Source organism: Thermobia domestica, chromosome 4 (assembly GCF_964235325.1).
Source record: "Thermobia domestica chromosome 4, izTheDome1.hap1.1, whole genome shotgun sequence".
Lineage (NCBI taxonomy): Eukaryota > Metazoa > Arthropoda > Insecta > Zygentoma > Lepismatidae > Thermobia > Thermobia domestica.
In genome coordinates, this window is record NC_137457.1 from 291,853,746 (window position 1) to 291,876,081 (window position 22,336).

At 36.1% G+C, this 22,336-nt stretch overlaps 1 protein-coding gene across 1 annotated transcript; it reads left to right on the forward strand.

Annotated features, from left to right (window-relative positions):
• The first annotated feature begins 258 nt into the window (after positions 1–258).
• LOC145683166 (phospholipid scramblase 2-like) lies at positions 259–16,077 on the forward strand. Its single transcript, XM_081754531.1, has 5 exons — positions 259–364; positions 4,887–5,038; positions 8,656–8,823; positions 11,760–11,906; positions 15,371–16,077. Exons 1-5 carry the CDS (start codon positions 259–261, stop codon positions 15,419–15,421), a joined length of 624 nt encoding a protein of 207 aa, XP_081610657.1. The 3' UTR covers positions 15,422–16,077.
• Positions 16,078–22,336: the final 6,259 nt, after the last annotated feature.

Genomic DNA, 22,336 nt, shown 5'->3' on the forward strand with positions numbered 1-22,336 from the left:
TGTTAATGAAATGATGCATAGTCAATTTATTTATTCGTATTTCTCTTGTTCTGGTATTCGAGACTAAATTTCACTGCGTCTTATTTCAAATAGCTTTTCTATTTGCCTCATAATCACGAGGCTGGGAATCGAAATGTGGATAAACACAGAGAAAAATCTAATTCAATCGGGGAAACGAACTTAGGTCTGTGCATGCAAACGGTGGCTGTACTAATTATTTGGTAAATGTATAATTACTTTTGTTGCAATCACATAAAAATGTCCTTCCTTTTTATAGATCAGCTGATTGAATCGCCACCTGGTTTAGAAGCGCTGAAGTATATTGATAAATTGATCCTACAAGCGAGGGAAGACTGTCTAGGAGGTAAGAGAACATATATTTATAAAATAACACGAACTAGGTTGCGTTGTCGCAATGCACCACACTTTGATATAATGAATCAGAGTTGCCAACCAAGTTACATTTTTTGTTCTAAACTGCACCTAAGTACTATTTGCTACACCTGCACACATTCAAATGAAATATATGTAGTTTATTTATTTATTGAACAAATTCCCAGTTAGAGCATAACTTTCCCATTTTACACAGGGAAACATTAACAAAAGAAAAAGAAACAACAAAACAACAATAACAAGAAAAGCGGTGTCAACAGAGAGTGTAAAAATAATATTATTTCACGAAAACTCGTTTTATCACTCTTTTAAACACCAGGTAACTTGAACAAATGTCCACATCAGTTGTTAAATGATTGTAACAGTTCAGTATTCTGTAAAAAAAGAGACCTCTGTATAATTGCGAACCTAGATTGCGGGTATTGCGGGTTATGCGGAGAGGGATAATTTCTCAAGTAGTTTCCGATCTTAAGTATCCATTAACTATTTTATAAAGAAATTTCAGGTCAGAGTTATTTCTGCGTAGTCCTAGAATCTGGATATTAGGATCGCAAGAGTTCCTCCTTAGATAATATTCGAAGTGCAGGAACACGAAAACGTACTATAACAATAAAGAAATTAAGAATACAATCAAGTCTGGAGAGATGTGAAGGTGCTGCCACGGCACATATGGGAAGTATTCGATCGATCTTGGGCGCTATTAGAGTTTTAGAGAAAGTTGCTAATGATGCCACAGTGCGTAATCGATAATGAAGCCCCAACATGTGCATTGAACTCTTAAGAATTGAGGAGATGTGGTCAGATAATGTGAGTTTCAAGTGAAAGATAACAGCAAGATCATTATGACTAGCAGATATGGTTAATAGGGGAATCATTTTATCTTATGGGGAGGGAACAGGAGACTTTTTCAGAGTAATCGTAATACTGTCCAAGGGCGCCGATTTCTCTGTAAATTTGGGGGCCGGGCTTTCAGATGCAGAAGGTATATATATGAGAATTTTAAGACAACTTGCATTCAAATTATGCCAAATATTGTATATTCATAAATACAATAGCGGGCCCACATCAGCTTTGGGGGAGCCCGGTCCCCCTGCCCCTCCCCCAGGATCGGCGCCCTTGGTACTGTCACATTTTACAAGTGCCACATTTTACACCAACCTATAAGGTAATTTATGTCTTCCTGTAGGGCAATCGTGTCACGGAGACACCATATTTTGTCTTTATAACTACAATCGTCAGCAAAAAGCAGAAGGCCACTAGGATGAGCTGATAAGTGTGAGTAGAAATCATCCACACACAGAACAAATAGCAGGAGCCAAAGTGCACTCCCCTGAGGCACCCCTGAGAACACAGATTGGGGGTTAGAAGTTCTCCCTGAAAGAACAACTTTCAGTTTACGGTCTTTCAAGTAGCTGGTGATTGATTAAAGAGAGAAATTTGCCATGTACGTTCTGCGTATTAACTATAGACAGAAATTTCATATACTGTATCTTAATCTACTTTAGCTATTAAGATTTTCAAATTAGCTTTACCTGTAAAGAAGACATTAAATAAACAGCCCCAACAGCTCTAAATAAACAGCCGTCTTATGGTTGCATTTTTTTTGTACTTTTTAAAAACCGATTTAAAAAGAAGAAAATGAAATCCTTTCAGATTAACGTCCCATGAATATGCTCTTCAGGCTAAGACAGATGATGATTAAGCTAAGTGAATGACTATATAAGAATTGGTGGTTTGAGAATGTGGGAGGGAGTGGGAATACCCGAGAAAACCCACAGACACGATATCGCCCGCTACAAACTTTCTGGTCGGGGATCGAACCGTGGACCCCACGCACCAAAGGTAAGCGCTCTACTACTGAGCTACCCTGCCGCCCTTTTGAAAAAAAGAGGTAATCAGTTTGATTTGTATGTTTGTATGTATATAAGTATGTTTTAGATATGTTCAGGATTATACCAAGAGCTGTTAGTCATATTTCTATGCAGTTTTCACTAAAGCATAGAGCTTTCTTGGGAATAGCATGAAATAAGCTATTCCCAAGAAAGGTTCTTACGTATAAAATATTTAGAAAAAATAATAATCAATCAATTACTTTATTTAAAAAAATCAAATAATTCCGGATTTTTCTTTGTTTGCATTACAAATCTTGCACTTGTACCAAATTTCAAGTTTCCATGTCCGCATTACGTTCCCTTTAGGTTTTGAATCAATTGACGTAATTTTGGACTTGCCGCCTAAATTTTCTCTCTTAAAGACAGAAAATGAGGTTTTAGAAGTTTTACTTTATTTGTGTTGTCAATCCTACGTTTGTACCAGATTTCAAGTTTCCATGGCTACTAAAAGTATCAAATAGGTTTTGATTCAAGTGACGGAACTATATGCAATTTTTCTCCTGCCTCCTATTTTCCTTCTATAGGAGAGGAAAATTTCAAGTTTTTGTATGTTTTCCTTTATTTGTATTACAAATTCCTATATTTGTGCCAAATTTCAAGTTTCCATGTCTACAGGAAGTAAGTATCTCATAGGTTTTGAATCAAGTAACATAACTTTATTGCCGTTGCCACCTCATTTTCCACCTTGGAGGGAAAATTTCGTTTTCGGATTTTCTCCTTTACTTGTGGTACAAATCCTACATTTGTGGAAAATTCCAAGTTTTCGTATTTAGTGAAAATATCGTATAGGGTTTGAATTAAGGTCATAAATGACGTGACAATATTTAACTTTGTCCTTGCCTCCTAATATTCCTACTTGGGGGGGAAGGAATTTTCAGTTTTCGGATTTATTTCCTTTGTTTGTATTACAAATCCTACTTTTGAGCCAAATTTCAAGTTTCCGCTTCTATAGGAAGTGCCCTATACGTTTTGATAAATGTTTGGCAAGATTTGATTTTTTGTTTTTTGTTTTTGAGAATTTCATGACCCTCTATCTCGCAAACCGTTGGAAATAAAACATTGAAATTTTATAAAGGATATGTCCTAACGCTGGTTAGTAACGCAGCCAATTTTCGTTGCACTATCTTCATCAGAAGTGAAATTATGAGTCTACAATAAATTCATGAGTGATTCGTGTAATGTACTCACGGTGTGCTTCAGCCAGAGAACTTTACTTGGCGCACTGCTGTGCACCATGATAAACTTCAAGAACCGATGAATGTGAAAACATCTTAAGTAAAATATAATAAGAGTATAAAAAGTAACAAAATTAATACTTTTATAAAACGCACAGAAAAAAAATATTCTTTCACGGGTAAAATGACAAAATATTCTAAGGTAAGACTATGAAAACATTGTGAATGATTCATTAATAATAAATTACAAGGAACGACTTATAGTGAATAATGCTTTTTTCAGTTACTTGATTTAAAAGACACAAAGTCTCGGCAAGCATATAGGAATCATTATCATCATCATCATAGGTATTCTGTCATTACTGGCAGATCACTTGCTGGCTCACGGTCTTCTGCTAATCTCTTCGACTTCACGTGATATCGTCCATTAATTGTAGTCTCTTTCGCCCTCTTCCTCTCTTTCCTGCCACCATACCTTCTAGCACGTCCCTGATAATACAGTTCCTTCTTAGCCAACCAGTTTCTCTCCCTCTTCTTAATAATATCTAAAATTGCTCTTTTCTCCCCCACCATTTCTAATACCCTCTCATTCGTTTTCTGCTCGACTCACATAATTCTCTCCATTCTTCTCCACATCCACATTTCGAAAGCTCCCAGTCCTTTTTCATTATTTGTGCGTAATGTCCATATTTCTGACCCATACAATACAATACTCTACATGAAGCATTTTATGACTCTTTTTCTTAACTCTTTATTCAAGGTCCCACAAAATAGTATTTTATTCCTCCTAAAGGCTTCTTTCGCCATTCCTATCCTTGCTTTTATTTCACGTTCACACTTCATATCATCACTAATAAAACTACCCAGGTATCGAAAACTAGTCACCTGTTCTATTTTCTTTCCTCCTACTTCTCCGACCCCTTCGTTCCAATCACTATATAGGAAAGAAAACACAAAATTCAGCGATAGAAAATGTATGTAATTATGAGGCTTAAAATTAGAATATAAAATAAAACAGAAATATTTTAATAAAAACATGCTTTCCTGTAAGAAAGAAAAACAACATATAACTAGTGGTACTAACAAATAAGAAAATAATACAAATCATACTAAAAGGAAAAGAATTTTGTTTTCAAGAAAATTACTTAAAAAAAAAAAACTCGATTTATGCATGACTTAAAAGAAAAGCATGGGGAGCACTCTCATATACAATCAATTTATAATATAAGTATATGAGAATGCTCCCCATGCTTTTCTGTTTAGTCATGCATAAATCGAGTTTTTTAAAAAGTAATTTTCTTGAAAACAGGATTATCTTTTATTTTTTAAGTACGATTTGTGTTGTTTTTTTTTAAAAGGAAAGTAAATTTTAAAATATTATTTCATCTTTTCTTTTATTAAAGGATATTTTGTTTTTCTGTTCCAGTGAATATTTATCATGTAATGAGCGTGATTGGAGAGGAAATATTTCGAGGGGAAGTGGATTACGGTTGCTTCTGTGCCAGCGATATCAGAGTATCCAATGAATTTGAGCGGGAAGTTCTTCGAGTGTGGAGAGAAATCACTTGTTGTAAAGAGGTAAGCCAAGATAATATTAGAAATATTCCACTAAATATCAATTCAATGTATTGAACGTAGTAGTGCAGAAAATGTTTCAAAAATAAAACATAGTACAATTAATTTTGTCTTAGTGATATAAAATTTACTATACGTATGAAACAGTCTAAGAAGTGTTTCGAGTTTGAAGGTAAATCATACACAATGGTAATTCAAAAACAAAAAATGTCGCTTTATACGAATATAATAATAATATATGTTACTCATCAAACAAATTTTTCGTCAATTATTATTCCTAATAATAGTGAATAGCTTTGATTTACTCATCAGATTACAGATTTACTCGTACTTTGTAACACTTAAGCAAAGAAATGGAATGAAGCTTTCCACTAAAATCCAGATTTAACATTAAAATACAAAAATAAGTGCAAAACATTCGTACAAAATGCCCATTAAAATATTTCTTCAAGTACGTTTCAATATTTGGAAACATTAGTGAGAGAAATGGCGTCTGAATTTTTGATGTGGGGCCCTTTCCATTTCTAAAATTCCACACTTTTTTTATGTGGAACCCTTTTTACCGGGGCCCTTTTGACGCGGAGCCCTTGGTATGTGGACACAGATTGTCATGTAACATAAGAGGGCCTTGCAACAATCGACCTTTGCGTTTATTACGATTTGCAGGCTTCAACTTGCTTACCAGCATATCGCTGTACTTTTTACTGTTTACTGTTGATCCCTTTTCCAGGTAGTTCCAAGATTGACCCTTGAAAATCCCAAAACATTGTGAACATCACTTCTTGCAGAAGGTTGACTCTTGAATTTCTTCTTGACGAGATATCCGAGATGCTTCCATTTCATGCTCTGGCGTTTGCTTTATGGTTCAAAGTGATGAATCCATGTTTCATGTCCAGTGCTGATTCGCCTGAGAAGCGCTTCACATTCGCATAACGGTCCAGTAAATACTGACAGATTCTCACACGGTTTTGCTTGTACTCTTTATCAAGTTTTCTCAGAACCCATCTCGCACACACTTTGTGAAAGTTGATCCTGTTATGCATGATGTCATATGTAGAACCATGATTAATCTGCGTATAGTTTGCCACTTTATCAACAGTCACTCGTCTGTTATTTAGAATCAAGGCATAGACTCGTTAACAAGAATGTAATTTTTTGTACGTTGAAACCTTGACACTTGAAATGGTGTACTTCCAACCGTTATTTCCAAAATAAATTGTAACAGACGGAAATAACTTTTGTCGCTGATTGTACATCCTCCGGGGTCTCGTATAGCCATTATGCGAAATCAGAATTTCAATATGTCGTACCGTTTCAAATTAACCTGGAAACCTTAGCATGGTTCTACGAATTCATCAAGCAGTTACATTGATTATGCTGATAGGTGGTGCTAGTGTCAACGTATATCGACTTTAACTGCCATTAGGAAATAATCGATGTTAACTATTTGCTGGATTGGTAGATTTTCTCCGTGGTTCTTCAGGCACGTAACCAATGGGGGTCCGTGGGGTCTGGACCCTCTTCGAAATCAGAAATGAAAATAAAAAATAAGGAAGGCTCAAACAAAAAGAAATGAGGAAAAGAAGAATCAACGTCAAAAATAAAAAGCTACAGCAAGCTTTTGGTTACTCTTTCTTATAAGGAGATTTGTTTTACTTGCAATACATTGTGGCGAATGAGCGAGATATTCTGGAAAAGTCAGGGAATTTGAAATTTCTAGAAAAGTTACGGAATTCTCAGAATTTCTGCTAGTAGTTAGGAAAATTTCAAGCTTTCGAAAGCATAGTGCCGTTCTGCAACAGTGTGGACATTTTTTTTTTTCATAATTTTTCGTCATCGCTTCCCTACAGTATCAACATTTCAGAAACAATTTTCTACTGCTCCTTTTACCTGTCATTTGAAACAGACAGTAGTTGACGGAATAATGAAAAAAAAAAGTTATGTGGAAAGAAAGTTTTGTTAACATTTGATTCAACAGAGAAAGGAACGAAGATATTATAAAATATTTTACAAGACGTGGATATGTAGTTTTTATAATAGTTGAGATCATGATGAAAGAAAAATTGTTATATTTGAATGAACAAAGGAAGGAACGTAAATGTTGTAAATTTTTTTCAATATTTTATTTATTCCTTTACTCGAGATTTCTTCGTAATTTATTAAAATACTTACTAACATACGCTCATTTTATTGTCCTAGTAAACCAATATATGTAGCCAGTAAAATAGTTTAGATTGATCGAACTCCTGGTGTGATTGCCATAGTATTTCATGTCACGCCTCTCCTTCCGCCTCCCCCCCACCTCCTGGGCTCATACGAAATCCTGGCTGAAGGAACCAATATATGTTACCAGTAACATAGTTTAGAATGATCGAGCCCCTGATTTGATGACCCAGTGTTTCATGTCACGAACCCTCCCCCCCTCCCTTTAAGAAATCCTGGCTACGTGCCTGGATTCTTTATCTGCGAACATAGTGCAGTTCGCGTCACCAGACGAGGAACCGAGAGGTGTACAATTAGGCCTATATACATATTTCGCTTTATTTTGACTTGTAGAATAGTGCTTTATAGTCGCTGGGTGTCACTTTTAGAACACCTGTTATATATAAGATACTCTTATGTAGCAGGTTGTATTGTTTCCTCCTAATTATGATAACACATAATTATAATGGTAACGCACATACTACGAGACGCATCCAGAAAATAACTTTCCCACGCATCCCCTAGCTAGAACACCGTATGTTGCGTGAAGCGACTGCAGCACGTGAGAGAGTAAGGTCCTAGCATGGCGTATGCACCAGCGGAACTTCCCTAATACTTAGGCTATTTGAGAAAGCGTTACCCCCTGTAGCGAAGGCGGCTAAGGTGGCTATTCAGTAATTTTACTTTCACCAGAGTTGTAAATCATACTATGAGCCAGTCAGGGTTTCCGGGTCATTTTGCCAGGTCCAGGTGTGTAATAGCAGAGTTCCAATACTCTGCACAAACCATCTTCCAAGCAGCTGTTTCTTGCTACAATCTTGCCTGGCAAAACATCTTTCCTTTTTTCCCTCCTTTGGAAATTTTTTAATCAGCAGGCGGTCTATTGTTCCGAAATGCACCAAATACGCTCGGGCTGACGTTTTCTGAGCGTTTTTATTGCTTTCGCGTTTGTGATTAGCCATCTATTTAAATACAAGGTCAGCGTATTCCAAGCGTACGCATGAGCAATAAATATGCTTTGCGATCGCCTCAAATAGCCGGGTACTAATGCTCTTAGTAGCATCGAGATCGACTCTGTGCCCTGTGCATTCAAAAACTTTATCACTGCTAGCACTTCACACGCGGCGGGAGCTGGAATAGGAACGTCATATTCAACCACTGCTACGACGCTACTGAGAGCACTAGGGAAGTTCCGCTGGCGTATGCGCCATGCTAGAACTTTACTCTCTCGCGTACACGCAGTCCCTTCGCGCAACATACGGTTTCCTAGCTATGGGATGCGTGGGAAAGCTACTTTCTGGATACGTCTCGTACTTCTAAAGTGGCAAACTATGTATACATAGACCTACTTTATAATTTTTAGGAATGTATGTAATAAATAGCTTGCTTTATAAACTAATGAAATAATTTTGTTCTAGCGAGTGGTTGTTCAGTGCATTCCTCGAGATTTGTTATGTATTATCAATAAAAACATTTTCTCCATTCGAGGGCCCATTTATTATATTGTTAATGGAGATGGAGAGATAGTGTTTACTCTGAAACAATTGAAGCTTTGCTGTGTCTGTTGTCAGGATGTTATCTACAAGGTAAGCACCTCAGCCAATCTTTAGGTTTGTGTTATCAAGTAACTGATCTCACATGGAGTAAAGTCGAAAGTTATGCATTGAGGGTAACAAAACCATGCTGCGTAATACTAGAGCTCTTACGTTCACTACGGACAGTGGCGACACCACTCGCCGCAGCTGAAATGTTTTTGTTTCAACTGAGTCGAAGTAGACATTCTCAGTGCTTAGCCGATTAATATCTATCAGTTTTGTTTACGATGTACAAAACAAGAAGTAATATGAGATATTCACTTCCGTTGTATTGGCCAATGAGGAAGTACAAGTACTATGAAAAATTACGTAGTAGTATTACTTTGTCTGGTTTTACTAAGCTACGCTAAGCTCAAGCTGTCTTTGGCAGTGTCGTGCTTAATGTATCTGGGGGGGAGTGGGGAGAAGGCCTCGGGCACCGAAGTAAGGGGCGCAAAATTCGGGAGGAAAAAAGGCAAGGAAAAAGAGAGAGGAAAAATTACTTGAAATATTTTAGTTCAACAACAGTACTTTTCAATCTAATATTTAATTTGCATGTGCACATACCTACATAAAATGGAAGGAAAAAAGATAATAAAAAGTGCTCAAAATCAAGGAAAAGCAAGGTTTATATTTTTGAAAATGTTCTTACGCTTCGCTGCAAACATGTTGGCACTCCGCTGCTTGTTTATTGAGCTCGCTCATATGTACGGGATCGCCGTTGTGTACTCTCTTGCCCCGCGCGCTGAATTTCAACGGCACGGCACTGGTCTTTGGAGTAAGCCAGACGCTCCTGTGGCAGTTGCTCTTTTTTTAGAGGAATGGTTTCGTGATGGAATAATTTTTGTAGCACAGCACAGCCAAGACGAGACGCAGTACAGGCAGGAAACTGTGTTCAATGAAACAAAGCTCGTATCAAATACTCTCGCGCATGTGCTAGACAAAAGGCCTTTCAAACACTGATTCAGATACACGGTCCAGCATATCCATCGATGGGTGTTCAGGCTTCGGCACTAACGTTCCATATTCTTTTCATTATTATTATTTTAGTAGATCCAATATACCAGTGGTTTCTAATTCTTTCTCAGGGGTAAAACTAACTATCAAGATCTGCTGAAACAAAATGAACCGTGAAATTGTTTTTAAATTGGAAAAGCTAAACAAATAAATAAATTATTTACTTTAGCATGATTTTATAAACTTTATATTGAACAACATTCCTAAACATTAAGTTTTTATTTGAGAATTTTAAACGTGTTTAGCAATGTTGGCCAAAGTTAGGAGACGGAAAAATATTAAAATAATAATAATGCGATCAAATCTTTAGAACATTTGATGATAATTTGAGTGAAACTAGAAAATGATTCAACTGTCTTCTAATTTATGTAAACACATTTTACATTTTTAAAGATATATAATTAGGTGATTTTAGTTTAGCGTCCCGTTCAGCAGCGAGGCTATATGAGACGTGGACCTACTGATTAACGTGGAATCCGAACCACATGAGCTCCCGCCGGAGATATATAATTATATAATTACTTTCGTTTCTGAATACGGATTTTGCCTATTATTAACATTGTAAAATTATACCCCTCGATCAATGTGCCATAAACCTGAAGTCTAAAATAGGTTATTGCATCCCTACCTAAAATTTAGCTTGGTGTCACATGCACTATGTTTATTTATTATTCTATTCATACCTTGAAACTGTAATTTAGAAGTTAAGTCCATGGGTACTGAGCACCCCTAAAAAAAAAAAAAAAAAAAAAAAAAAAAACACCTCTGAGTGCTTGAGCCTTCGGAGCACCCGTGTAGTCCGGGTTCTCTCCTCGCCTGTATTCCTGCCTCCCTCTGCCTCTACTTGGTGCGACGTAATCGACACATAAACGGATAAAATTGTATTTAATCATGACTAAAATAGTGTACAAGATCTGGTTATAGAATGAGGTCTATTACTCCTTCCTGTATTGCGAGTGCCTCTTGTGGCAATTCTCGATACTAGAAATCTTCTAGCTCGATGCGGAAGGAACGTCAGCCATTGCTGACTGAAAACCCTGCCTAAAGAAGGTGGCTATTTTCTCTCTCTGCTAAAAATCTAAATAATATTATTATTTCGGCTTCGAAATTGAAATGAAAGTGCAAATTATTAAAACCAGGTTTGGTATATTAATATCTATTAACTTCGAATACGTTTGGCTATTTGAAATTATGAAGAGAGAAAAATTGTAAGGTAACCTTTCACTTTCGTATATGTGCCATGATATATATGCATATCTTAGTCCTGTATTCTATTGCTTATATTTGTTCATGTTTAAGATACTTTATTATATCTATGTTTCGTATTTTGTGTTAACAACACTATAAAAGTGATTTTAGGCAACTTTGAAATTCTTTTGTGATATGTGTTCGAACATGTGCTCCGGAGTCGTAAATTCGCGTATAGTTTGCAGCTAATTGGACTATAGGAAAAAAAAAAAAAAAAACTTTTGCAAAGTGAAATTAGAAATTGAACTACATATAATAAAAGAAAACTAAAAATACTTATTTAACATTCTGCATTTAGCTTGTTGTTGTTACTTATATATTTTGTTACTAGGTAATAAAAAGGAGGACTAAAATTAAATGATATTAATTTACAGCTATTTCCATGCTTTCCGTCATATAGCCACCATCATAATTTGTATGTGTTTTTTTTCTTTGTTTTGGAACATTCATTTCTAAAACCGCTACATTGGCTGGAATGTCTTCTGGGAAATATGAAGCTAGTCTCAAAGTTAACAGATAGTAAAATTGTGAAAGCCTAAATCATTTAGCCGTTGCTACATAACACGTGTTATCTAAGCATTTTGCGATGAACTTTAGTGAAATATATGCTTTAAAAAAATAGGTAGTATTGCAAAATCTGAAATTGGATTTATATCTAATTATATGCATTGTTCTCTCTTAAGATCTTCATAAAGAACAGCAAGAAGAGCATCGGAGAAGCAATTTGGCGTTTCCAGTCTCTGGCGCTGAGCGATATCTTCAGCGTTACATTCACCAAGGATTTAACCATTGGAATGAAGGCATCTATACTCATCGCTTGCATGTATATAGTAAGTAGAAATATGATAGGTTATGTTTCTTCTGCAATGCTGGTTAACTCGAATACCACTACACACTTAATGCACTTCCTACTAAAAAAAAGACAATATATTATTGATGGTTCATGAAAAGGGATTCATTTTTTTACGGACCTTGTAGAAGATTGTTTAGGTTAATACTACCTATTTTCAAGGTATATTTACTCTATGAAAAGCCGTGCGTCCACTGCCGGCTATGTTCTATGTAACCATCAACATTAATAACATCGCAATTTCCACTGATATAAGCTACACCAATAAACCAACATAACGCCTTATGAAAGAAGTAAAATTGCAATTGGAAGTGCAAACCGACGGATAAATGGCGGCAAATTGTTGGCTGGCCAAGGTACACTTTAAACAACATTAGGCCAATGTGTATACTTTAACCTTAGTTGCACAATCTACAAATCATCATATACTGACTGCTATGGCCCGTTAAGTGTATTGGTACAGAGGCTACACACACTTTATTAATAAAATCTTGATTATTCCAAATTATGTATATCAAAAGCATTATCAATAGTACAGGTGGTACGGGGTGCACGTAATGTAGCCACGAATACAACACTTTTTTCTCACGAACACACATATTTATGGAAGTGAAATGAAAGAGGATATGATGTTTGCGAAAGATACACATATTGTAGTTGGAGTTAGGATAAGAACACCTTTCAAACTTACAAATGTTACTCTTGGTCCCATCTTGCTTCTCAGTTTGGGAAGATAATTGAGGATCTGAATTGAAAAATATTCCTAGTACACTTTTTTCGTCTTTTCTCTTTTCTTTATTTCTGGGCACCTACGCAGTTGTGTTCCAATGGATATTCACTTGCATTATATTACAGCCTAAGTTCAACTCAAAACCTCTTTTCATTACAAAATAATTTCAGATGAATAGAATTTGAGATATTACGTGTTATTTGATTCAGTTGAGGGATTTAGGATGTTTCTGCATTGGAAAACTTTAATAACTGAAAATATTCTTATTCATTTATAGTGGTTTATTTGACTATAGTTGTCAACAACGAGATACCGAAGTTAGTAACCTCTCAGACATTTAATAATAACATTATTGGACTCTTTCGCCCGTCTTTAGAAGTCGGTGTAGGAATACCATTTTAACTGTTTGATTTTGGTATATTTTTATACGTAATATCAAAACAAGCACAACAATACGCAAGATACAACAATAGGTAAATCACTCAACAATATTATAGCACAACACAGTGACATCATTTCAGGATGTTCTTGGGGATGTAAGATTATCTGATATACGTGGGTAGTCCCAAAAGTACCCGAGCTGACATATAAACGGCGGTTGTTGTTTGAACATTACTATGATCAAAAGTACCAACCTTGTAAAACTTAAATTTGAAGTTTGAAGATGCTACGTTGTTTAGTATTTGTTTGGTAGCCATTAATAGGAAACGCTCTAAATGAATTTTTAAACATAAAAAAAAAAGTCATCGTTATCTGATACAATACTTTCATTTCAAAGGTCTCAGTTAAACTAGTATAAGCCGAACTAAATTTTACTCCGGGGGAGTTTGTCCCTTCGTTCACAACAGCAAAATACTGGGTGGCAGACTTTAAACAATGTAGTACAAAAAGAACATCGCAGTGGTCAACCAAATAAGGTGACTACGTCAAATATGATAAAGAAAATCCATAAAATAATATTGGATGACCGTCGACTGAAAGCGCGCGAGCAGCTGACATAATAGGCATTTTAAAAAGCGTAGTGCATCGTATATTGAGTGAAACTTTGAACTTCAGAAGCTGTGCGCGAGATAGGTGCCGTGTTTGCTCACAATGGAACACAAACAACGTCGTGAGGATGTTTCAATCAAGTGTTTGGCGATTTTTCACAGCAATAAATCCAGGCTTTTGCGTGAAACATGGGCTAAACATGAGTTAATCACTTGAGACGAAAAAACATACAAAACAATGGACTGAAAGGAAAGAATCGGCTCCAAAGAAGATGAGGACAATTCCATTTGCCGCCAATGTCATGGCGTCAGTCTTTTGGGATTCATGTAGGGTAATTTTCATTGATTATCTTGAAAAAGGAAAAACAATAAACGGAAAGTATTACGTAAATTTATTACAGAGTTTGAGTCATTAAATCAAGAAAAAACGGCTGCATTTGGCGAAAAAGAAACAGTTGTTTCATGAAGATAATGCACTAGTTTACACATCCGTTATCGCGATAACCAAAATCAACAAGTTAAAGTTCGAATTGTTTTCTCACACACTCTATTTGCCAGATTTGCTCCCTTTTTTGTTTCCAAACTTGAAAAAAATGGCTCGGTGGTAAGATTTGCTAACAATAAATACATGGAGTTTGAGGTTAATGGATATTATGAGCTCGACGGTTCACTCTATAAACAGGGCATCGAAACTATTGAACATCGCTGGGAAAAGAGCATCAAGTTAAAAGGGGACTATGTTGGAAACTAAAGATAGCTTTTTTCCATCTTTTTGTGTTTTCTTTGTTAAGAGGCCTCATCCCGGCGAAATTAAAATACCGCTAATTTTACAGTAATTATGTGATATCTTCCAATAGATAAAAGATAATCGAAATGTGGAACAAGAGCGCCCTAGATAATAACATTTTACATGAGATACCGTTATCACGACTCACTTATCTGCTTTCGATTTCGAGCCATTTTGAAAATCGGCATTAATTTTCACGTTTCTAAACGGCTGCATACGAAAAGCCACTAGGTGACTTGTGATAACGATACCTCACGCAAAATAATATTGTCTGGGGCGCTCTTGTTCCACATTTCGATTATATTTTATCTATTTGAAGATATCACATAATTGCTGTAAAATGAACGGTATTTTAATTTCGCCGGGATGAGGCCTCTAAAGTCGAATACTTTTGGGACTACCTTCGTAAGTTGAGTTTCACATTTATATATCTGTTTCATATACAGTATGTGTTATTATATCTGTTTGACACAGTTGGAGTTTTAAGAACGGCCAACATGGAGTATAAGACAATCATTTGCAAAGGAAAACATTCAATATAATAATGTTTTTGATCCTTCTGAAGAAAATACTTCGGTAAACTTGGGACGTTTTTCAATTAAGGTCTTCAATTTAAGTATGTAAGATTGCACATTATTTCTGAAGCCACCAACAGGATACTAACTATAGCTATAAACAATAATATCTTGGTGATAATTTACGTTATTTATACTGGAAAGCAACTAGAGGGCGGTCAAGCGGTTCACGTGGTTAGTAGTGCTTCTAAAATAGTAATATTATACATTGAAAAAGGGCGCCGAATTTAGTATTTGCACAGGGTGATACAAACCCTAGTTGAAGGCCTGGTTTTAATACCATATTACAAATATTACAGTGTAAACCTATACAACATTTACGTTGGCTAATGTATTTCATTTTGTTTCTTCTTCTTTGAACAGGACATCGGTCTTGGTCGAAGACGAAGTACAAATGCACCCATCAATTGTTGAAAGTGCAGTTCGGACGAATCCTTTGGAACGTGAAAATCCAACAAAAAGCTAACATGAACATTGCTTTTATTCGTCACTGCTGGTTATAAGTGAGGTAAAGATAAGAAATCAATGAAATTAATTATTAAAAATAATTGATAAAAGAAAGATGGTGACGAAACAATGGAAAGAAATTCTTTAGTTGTCAGTGTTTTCACCTTACTGGAGGACACTTAATCAAATATTCAATATTGAGAGTTAATACATTAATTTAACCATTTATACCATACCCATATAGCACACAGATATCCGAGGAAAGTCAGTCTTGGGATGACCACATGAAAGGAAATGGGATTTCCTGCTGGACTCGTATGGGATATTTTTCAGCTCTTTGTGTAATACTCACAGGGCAACTTTTGGACGTCCAAGTATGTTATCGTGACAGGAACATCCTATGGGAACCCGAGGAAAATCTTTTGGATATTTCTGTTCTCCCTAAATTTCTACTGTGATCCTGAACAATCCTGGACAGGTGTGGAGCATACGGTATATCCAAAGTGAGTCCTGTGGGAACGTTCTGCTATGCGGGTAATGGCTTGTGGCTTGTATTATATTGATTATTATGAAAGAAAAAAATATTGAAATGGTATATAAATATTTGTACTTCTTGTCTAACAATAAAATATTTATACTTGTGAATAAGGCACTTTTAATGTTTCGTTAGTTTCAACCTATCTTGAGCTTTAATAAATCTTTCTTAGAAGTATGAGTAAAAAAGAGAACATAGAAAAATACTTGGTAGACTATTGACTTTTATAGTATGAGCTACAAATTTTATTTTCTTCGAAGTTATGCTCTCATATACAGTATAGCAATGACGGGACGAAACACTTTGGTAACGACTTTGGTCCAGGTATAGATCTCTTTTTCAGATGACGTCTGACTCGGTGATTTGGACAAACCGTTGACCCAGAAGCAGCTGAATCATCAACTCTACAGCTTTGCTGCAGAATTTTATAGTGGACTAATAATTTCCACTATTCATGAGCTTGAACATTCACTTGTTTAAATCCTGATATGATCTTTCTTAATCAAGGTACTACCTTCTTCTTTTTCTTCTTCTTCTAAGTCTTTTTTCCAAATTAGTTGGGGTCGGCTTTTTGGATCGCAATCCTCCACCTATTTCTATCTTGTGTCTGGTCTGCTGTGATATCAGGCTGCACCATATGGTTCTTAACAGTGCTTCTTTGGCTGACCTCGGGCTCGTTCCCCATTCAGTTCTATAGTATCCACTCGATGAGCTTCGTATTCCAAGCGTCTTCTTTTTACATGTCCAAAGCATCTCAGTCTATTTGCTTCTAGTTTTTCTACTAAGGTCTCACCTTTATTGTTCCCCGGATCAGTTCATTCTTAATTTTGTCCATTCGGCGTCACTCCACACATCCACCGCAACATTTTCATCTCCGCAAGATACAACTTCTGTTAATCTCTCTTCTTCGTCGTCCAACATTCTCCGTATAATATGGCAGCTCTCACTACTGTCATGTCAACTTTTCCTTTAATTCGTATCGATACCCTATGGTCACTCAATACTCCTGCCGCTTCTCTCTATTTTATCCAACACTGATAATTCTGCTCTTTACATCTTCTTCTATTGCTGCATTTCCCTGCAGTATTGATCCCATCTACTTGAATTTCCTCCTCATCACTATCCCATCTTCGTTCAGTCATATTTTTATATTCTTGATTGCGTTTTTCCTGTAAAGACAATGTAAATATTCTGTATTGTTACTATCCTTTGTTCTCCAATGCTCCTCTTCAGGCATCTAATTTCTCTTGCAGTGCTGTCTTGGTCTCACTCACCATAACGATGTCATCCTCAAATAGCATATTCCACGGTGCTAACTCTTGGATATTCTTTGTAAGTTTGTCCATCACAATTGAAAAAAAAAAATGTATGGTCTAAGACTAGATCCCTGATGAAGCCGACTTTGGCTTGATTGTATCAGGTGTAATTTCACGTTTCTTCGTTTTCCCATACTTGAAAGTAATGCAGTGGGTTTGAACATAGATTATACCAAAAAAGAAAGATTTAACACTGTTTGGACTCAGCGGTATCTCTTATATTCTACATGACACGTTCGATTGAGTTTTAACAATTACTAATAAGAAAATCATACAGCTCTTCATTTCTGTGATCCTCACATATTTACACTCTGATAGATCTTATAGTTACCTTGCAGTGCAATTCTTTAAGACTCTCTCTCTCTCTCTTTAACGCATACACACACAAAAGAAAATTTTCGATTTATTGAGGTGAGAAAGAAAGAAAGAAAGAAAGAAAAAGAAGAGAGAGAGCACACGATAAGAGCTAGCCGTGTTAGAATTACATTACCCACTTCATACCTACCGCACCCTCTATATGTATGAAGATGTTTCATCATCTCCGAGTGCCATTTGTCTATCAGAGTCACGGATCATACTGAGTCACTCTAGGGAACCGCGGTGGCTCAGTGGTAGAGCGTTCACCTCTGGTCAGGTCCCCAGGGGCGGATCCAGGGGGGCGATGAGGAAACCTTCTTATTTTATATATATAAATAAAACCCACCTAAAAGTTTGGAGCCCTTAAAAGTAGCAGTATGACAACCCACCGTCCCCCCCAGAAGTTGGTCCTGGATCCGCCCCTGGAGGTCCCTGGTTCGATCTCAGCTCGCGCCAAGTGAACTTTGTGGTGGGAAAACACCTTGTGCGTGGGTTTCCTCAGTGTTCTCCCGTTTCCTCCCACTTTCTTAATTCCAGCATATCATTCATTTCTCATCATCACCGTCTGCCTTAGCCTAGCTGTCATAACTGTGGGACGTAAAACAAAGATTTCATTTCATTCATTTAAGTCACTCTGTGTCACGGGTCATGAAATTCGTAACCTGTTCCATAACTGTTATTTACGAGTCGGACCTATGCATGCTGAAAATGTTGAATGTGACACAAGGGCCCAACGACCTAACAAAATTTCTACTGCTAATAGCAATAAGAGAAAAAAAAATCTAGTATGAACATGTTATGCACATAGTACTTTCGCTATTATATCAAGTTTACTTGCTTGTTGTACTGTATGGTTGCGAAACATGGTCGTTTACTCTGAGGGAAGGACGTGCCATGGGCAGTTCGTGTAATTTCTGCGTAATTCAAACACGACAATGACACGAACACAGAAAGATCAAGGACAGTTAAAATTCGACCTTGCTCTTCAGAAGGATTCGAATCCCCAGTGGATTGCGACTCATGATGCGACGCCGGAAGCCCTGATACCACTTGGCTATTGCCACCGGCTAACCCTTTAACCACGAAGGAGCTCTACGATAGAATGATTTGATTTTGATTCCATTTTGAGTTTAACGTCCCGTTCAGCAGCAAGGCTATATGTGACGTGGACCTACTGATTAACGTGGAATCCGAACCACGTGAGCTCCCGCCAGGAATCGAACCCGGGTCTCCCACGCCATAGGAGCGTACGCTAACCGCTTAGCCACGGAGGAGCTCCTACGATAGAATGAGTTTCGACATAAACACCCGAATGGCATAATATTTCTTATGCTTCATAAGCTTGTCAAGAACTACCGGAACGAAAAGTTTGGTTAAGATAGAACGAGTTCGTCGATTGCGTACGATAAGTAGAGACGAATTTTTTCGCAACAATTTTGATATTTTGTAGCATTAAATATCACAATTTTCACATTTATGTCGCGTTTATTTTTTTAAATGTAGCAAGTTTTTTAAATAAAAAGTATGGTATTTGTAAACAGTATATTTTTGATTGTAAGGTGTATCTAATACAAAAATGAGGACATACCTTAGTTAGGTGCACATTATAGCTAATGTTTTGATTGAAATATAGAAATTAATGGAAAATTTTAAACACTTCCTCTAACGTCATCCTTAGTTAAAGGATAAGATGCAGCAAGACATCACCAATTCTTCTTTCAAGTTTGTTCTTTTGTCAGTGACAATCGTATTTTACTTGGAAAAGAATCTCTCGGCATCAACACTCGAGACTGGCAATCATATTTAACGTAACGAGCTGACAGCAAAAAATCTGTTTTTAACTTTTAAACTGTTTAACAATGATACAATGTCAATTTCCTTATCCTCACTCTTGAGAACTTCAATAACCTTACTTTCAAATTCACCGTAAGCAACCAACAAACATTTTAATCACAAAATACAGTCAAGCATTTAAACAACAGTTCAGTTTTATATATATATATATATATATATATATATATATATATATATATATATATATATTATAAAAGAGAACGTACAAATCCTTTGTTCCCTCATCACGCTAATACGGCTGAACCAATTTCTTTCATTTTTGGGGGGTTATTAGGATTTGGACCCTAGATGGTTTTTATCATATCACTTTAATTTTTAATTACCAGTGTCTTGAGATAATTGACCATTCAAGTCTCCATAACGTACAAATCCTTTGTTAGTTCATCATAGGTATAAAAATAAACGTATTTATATGCAACCCGCATGACCGTGTCACTCGGCGGGTTAACATAAATTACAGGCGCTATAATGTTAACATTTACTGCAATTTGAAAGCGAAAAAGTAAAAATTATCTAAGTAACAAAGTTTATTGCGTTCCGGGGTGACCGCAGCGAAGCGGGTCACTCGGCGGGTTAACATAAATGACAGGCGATATAATGTTAACATTTACTGCAATTTGAAAGCGAAAAAGTAAAAATTATCTAAGTAACAAAGTTTATTGCGTTCCGGGGTGACCGCAGCGAAGCGGGGTGAACGCTGCTAGTATATATATATATATATATATATATATATATATATATATATATATATATATATATATATATATATGTTTACATCTTTATGAAGTGAAACAGTTTCTGGATCAAATAACTCGCAGAGCTTTTCGTAAACTCTCCACACAGAATTGTCGTCACTTGGTTGTGTGTAATTTTGCAGCTTCATCAATACTTTTGACACACAGGTTTTCAACTTTATTTCAACTTAAGCCTGGTGTGAAGCACTAACCATTTTAATTAACTCTGCAGTAGCAGACTCAGATCTTCCTGCTTGAGCTAACTCTAATTTATTTTGCAAGTTTTTCGTTTTTCCGACAATAAGGTGAACATAAGGATCCCGGTTGGCCTTAATGACGCACAAAGAGGCGTTGAAAATCCCAGAAAGTGACATCACGCCATGCAAGCTTATGGATTTTATGGAGAACTTAATTTAGCGTCGTGCAGTTTTGGGTAAAATGCAATGATTTTTAAATTATTTTTTATTGGAAATGCGTTTTTCAGTTATTATTAGCAATAATTAGCAAGAATTCCTCCTTTTCGGTTTTATTCGCATTTATCGTTCGCAAGTAATGGCGAATTTCGCAAAACTTCGCGATAATATAAACGTGATTTCTGGCTCTGAAACGAAAAGTTTGAGAATTCCTTAAATATATACGCTTTTTTTTTTTTTTAACGTTTCGCACATATCGAGAAAGTTTCGTCTCTAACGATAAAGAGTATACTATTTCTGTGATTCATTTAAAAGAAAAGAAAAATCAGACAAAGGACGGAAAGTAACTCTTATTATTGCAGGGGTACTCCAAGAGCTTTCCACACACCACCCAAATCAACACTAAAATTAGTAAGAAATGAGTAAAACGACATTTAAAAAAAAATGTTTATTTGTTAACACAAAACACAACTGTACAGTCTTTCACATTATCACAGACAGAAGTATCAGAACATCCAATGGATTTTATAACGAAAAATGACAAACAGCAAAATTACACAACAGAATTATACTTCGATAATTTATTGATACGAACACGTATCTGGAACATTCAATTCGACATAAAAAATAACATAACATTATCTTCGAGTAAATTAATATATTGAGAAGTGTTGAATTTAGGTATAATTCAAAAGGGTTTAGTCTTATTTGTTAAGAATTCGCGTTGCTCTACTCTGTGACAGGGGCGGATCCAGCGGGGGGGGGGACGATTACCCCCGCCCCCAGAAGAGGAAATTTTCTTGTATATATAAATAAAACCCATCCCAGAGTTTGGAGCTCTTCAAAGTAGCTCTAAGTAGCAGTACTACAGTGTCCCCTCCCAGAAGTCCGTCCTGGATCCGCCCCTGCCCTGTGAAAATTATTAGTTGAACAGGTGAAAACCATTACAGAATAAGTGCATAATTGTGTTCCTTAGATAAAAGCGACTTTAAAGTAGCATAATTCCACAAGTTTCCTAAAAAAAAGTGTGATTATAAACTATTGTGCATATGGCAAACAACATTATTTCGCTCAGATCTCTTTGCCACACATACATTCTGCCATGTAGTTGTCATTTATCAACGTATCTCAGTTTAAAACAAAAATGTTACTTATACCTTTAATGATGTTTATTTATTCAATTAATTCTTATATAGACATATCCTTGAGCTCTTTCCTCTAATGCTAATATTCTCTGTAATCTTTGAAATACCTTCCCTCCAGCGTGAGTGAAAATCCTAAATTGAACATTGGTATACTTACAAATATTTAAACCTAAAATACAGAATGACTTCTCGGATGTGTTTGAAAATTATATGGACTTTCACACTGTGTGTACTCTTTATTTCGTGCAGTGTTTGAATTCATTTTTGTGTATAAGCTTCATGATTTTTTATAAACTAAATTAATAACTCTTTGAAAGGTTTGTCTGTGTAAGGACAGAATAAAGTTACATAAACAAAATTTTCATTATACAACTATTATACTAGGATACTATTTACACAGTTTCGAGAAACAAATTGAAAGAATTTGAAGCAAACAAAATACGTAGTTTGAGCTTTATTTTAGTACTAGCAAAACAAATGCCTGCCATAGAAGGAACGGTATGCAGCCTGTAGCACAGTTGAACAGGT

Excerpts from the sequence above, each read along its gene's own strand:
- LOC145683166 (XM_081754531.1), top strand. The coding sequence starts at position 259 with ATGTCCTTCCTTTTTATAGATCAGCTGATTGAATCGCCACCTGGTTTA. Across the intron at positions 8,824-11,759 it reads GTCAGGATGTTATCTACAAG|ATCTTCATAAAGAACAGCAA; the intron begins GTAAGCACCTCA and ends TTCTCTCTTAAG. Across the intron at positions 11,907-15,370 it reads TCATCGCTTGCATGTATATA|GACATCGGTCTTGGTCGAAG; the intron begins GTAAGTAGAAAT and ends TTCTTTGAACAG.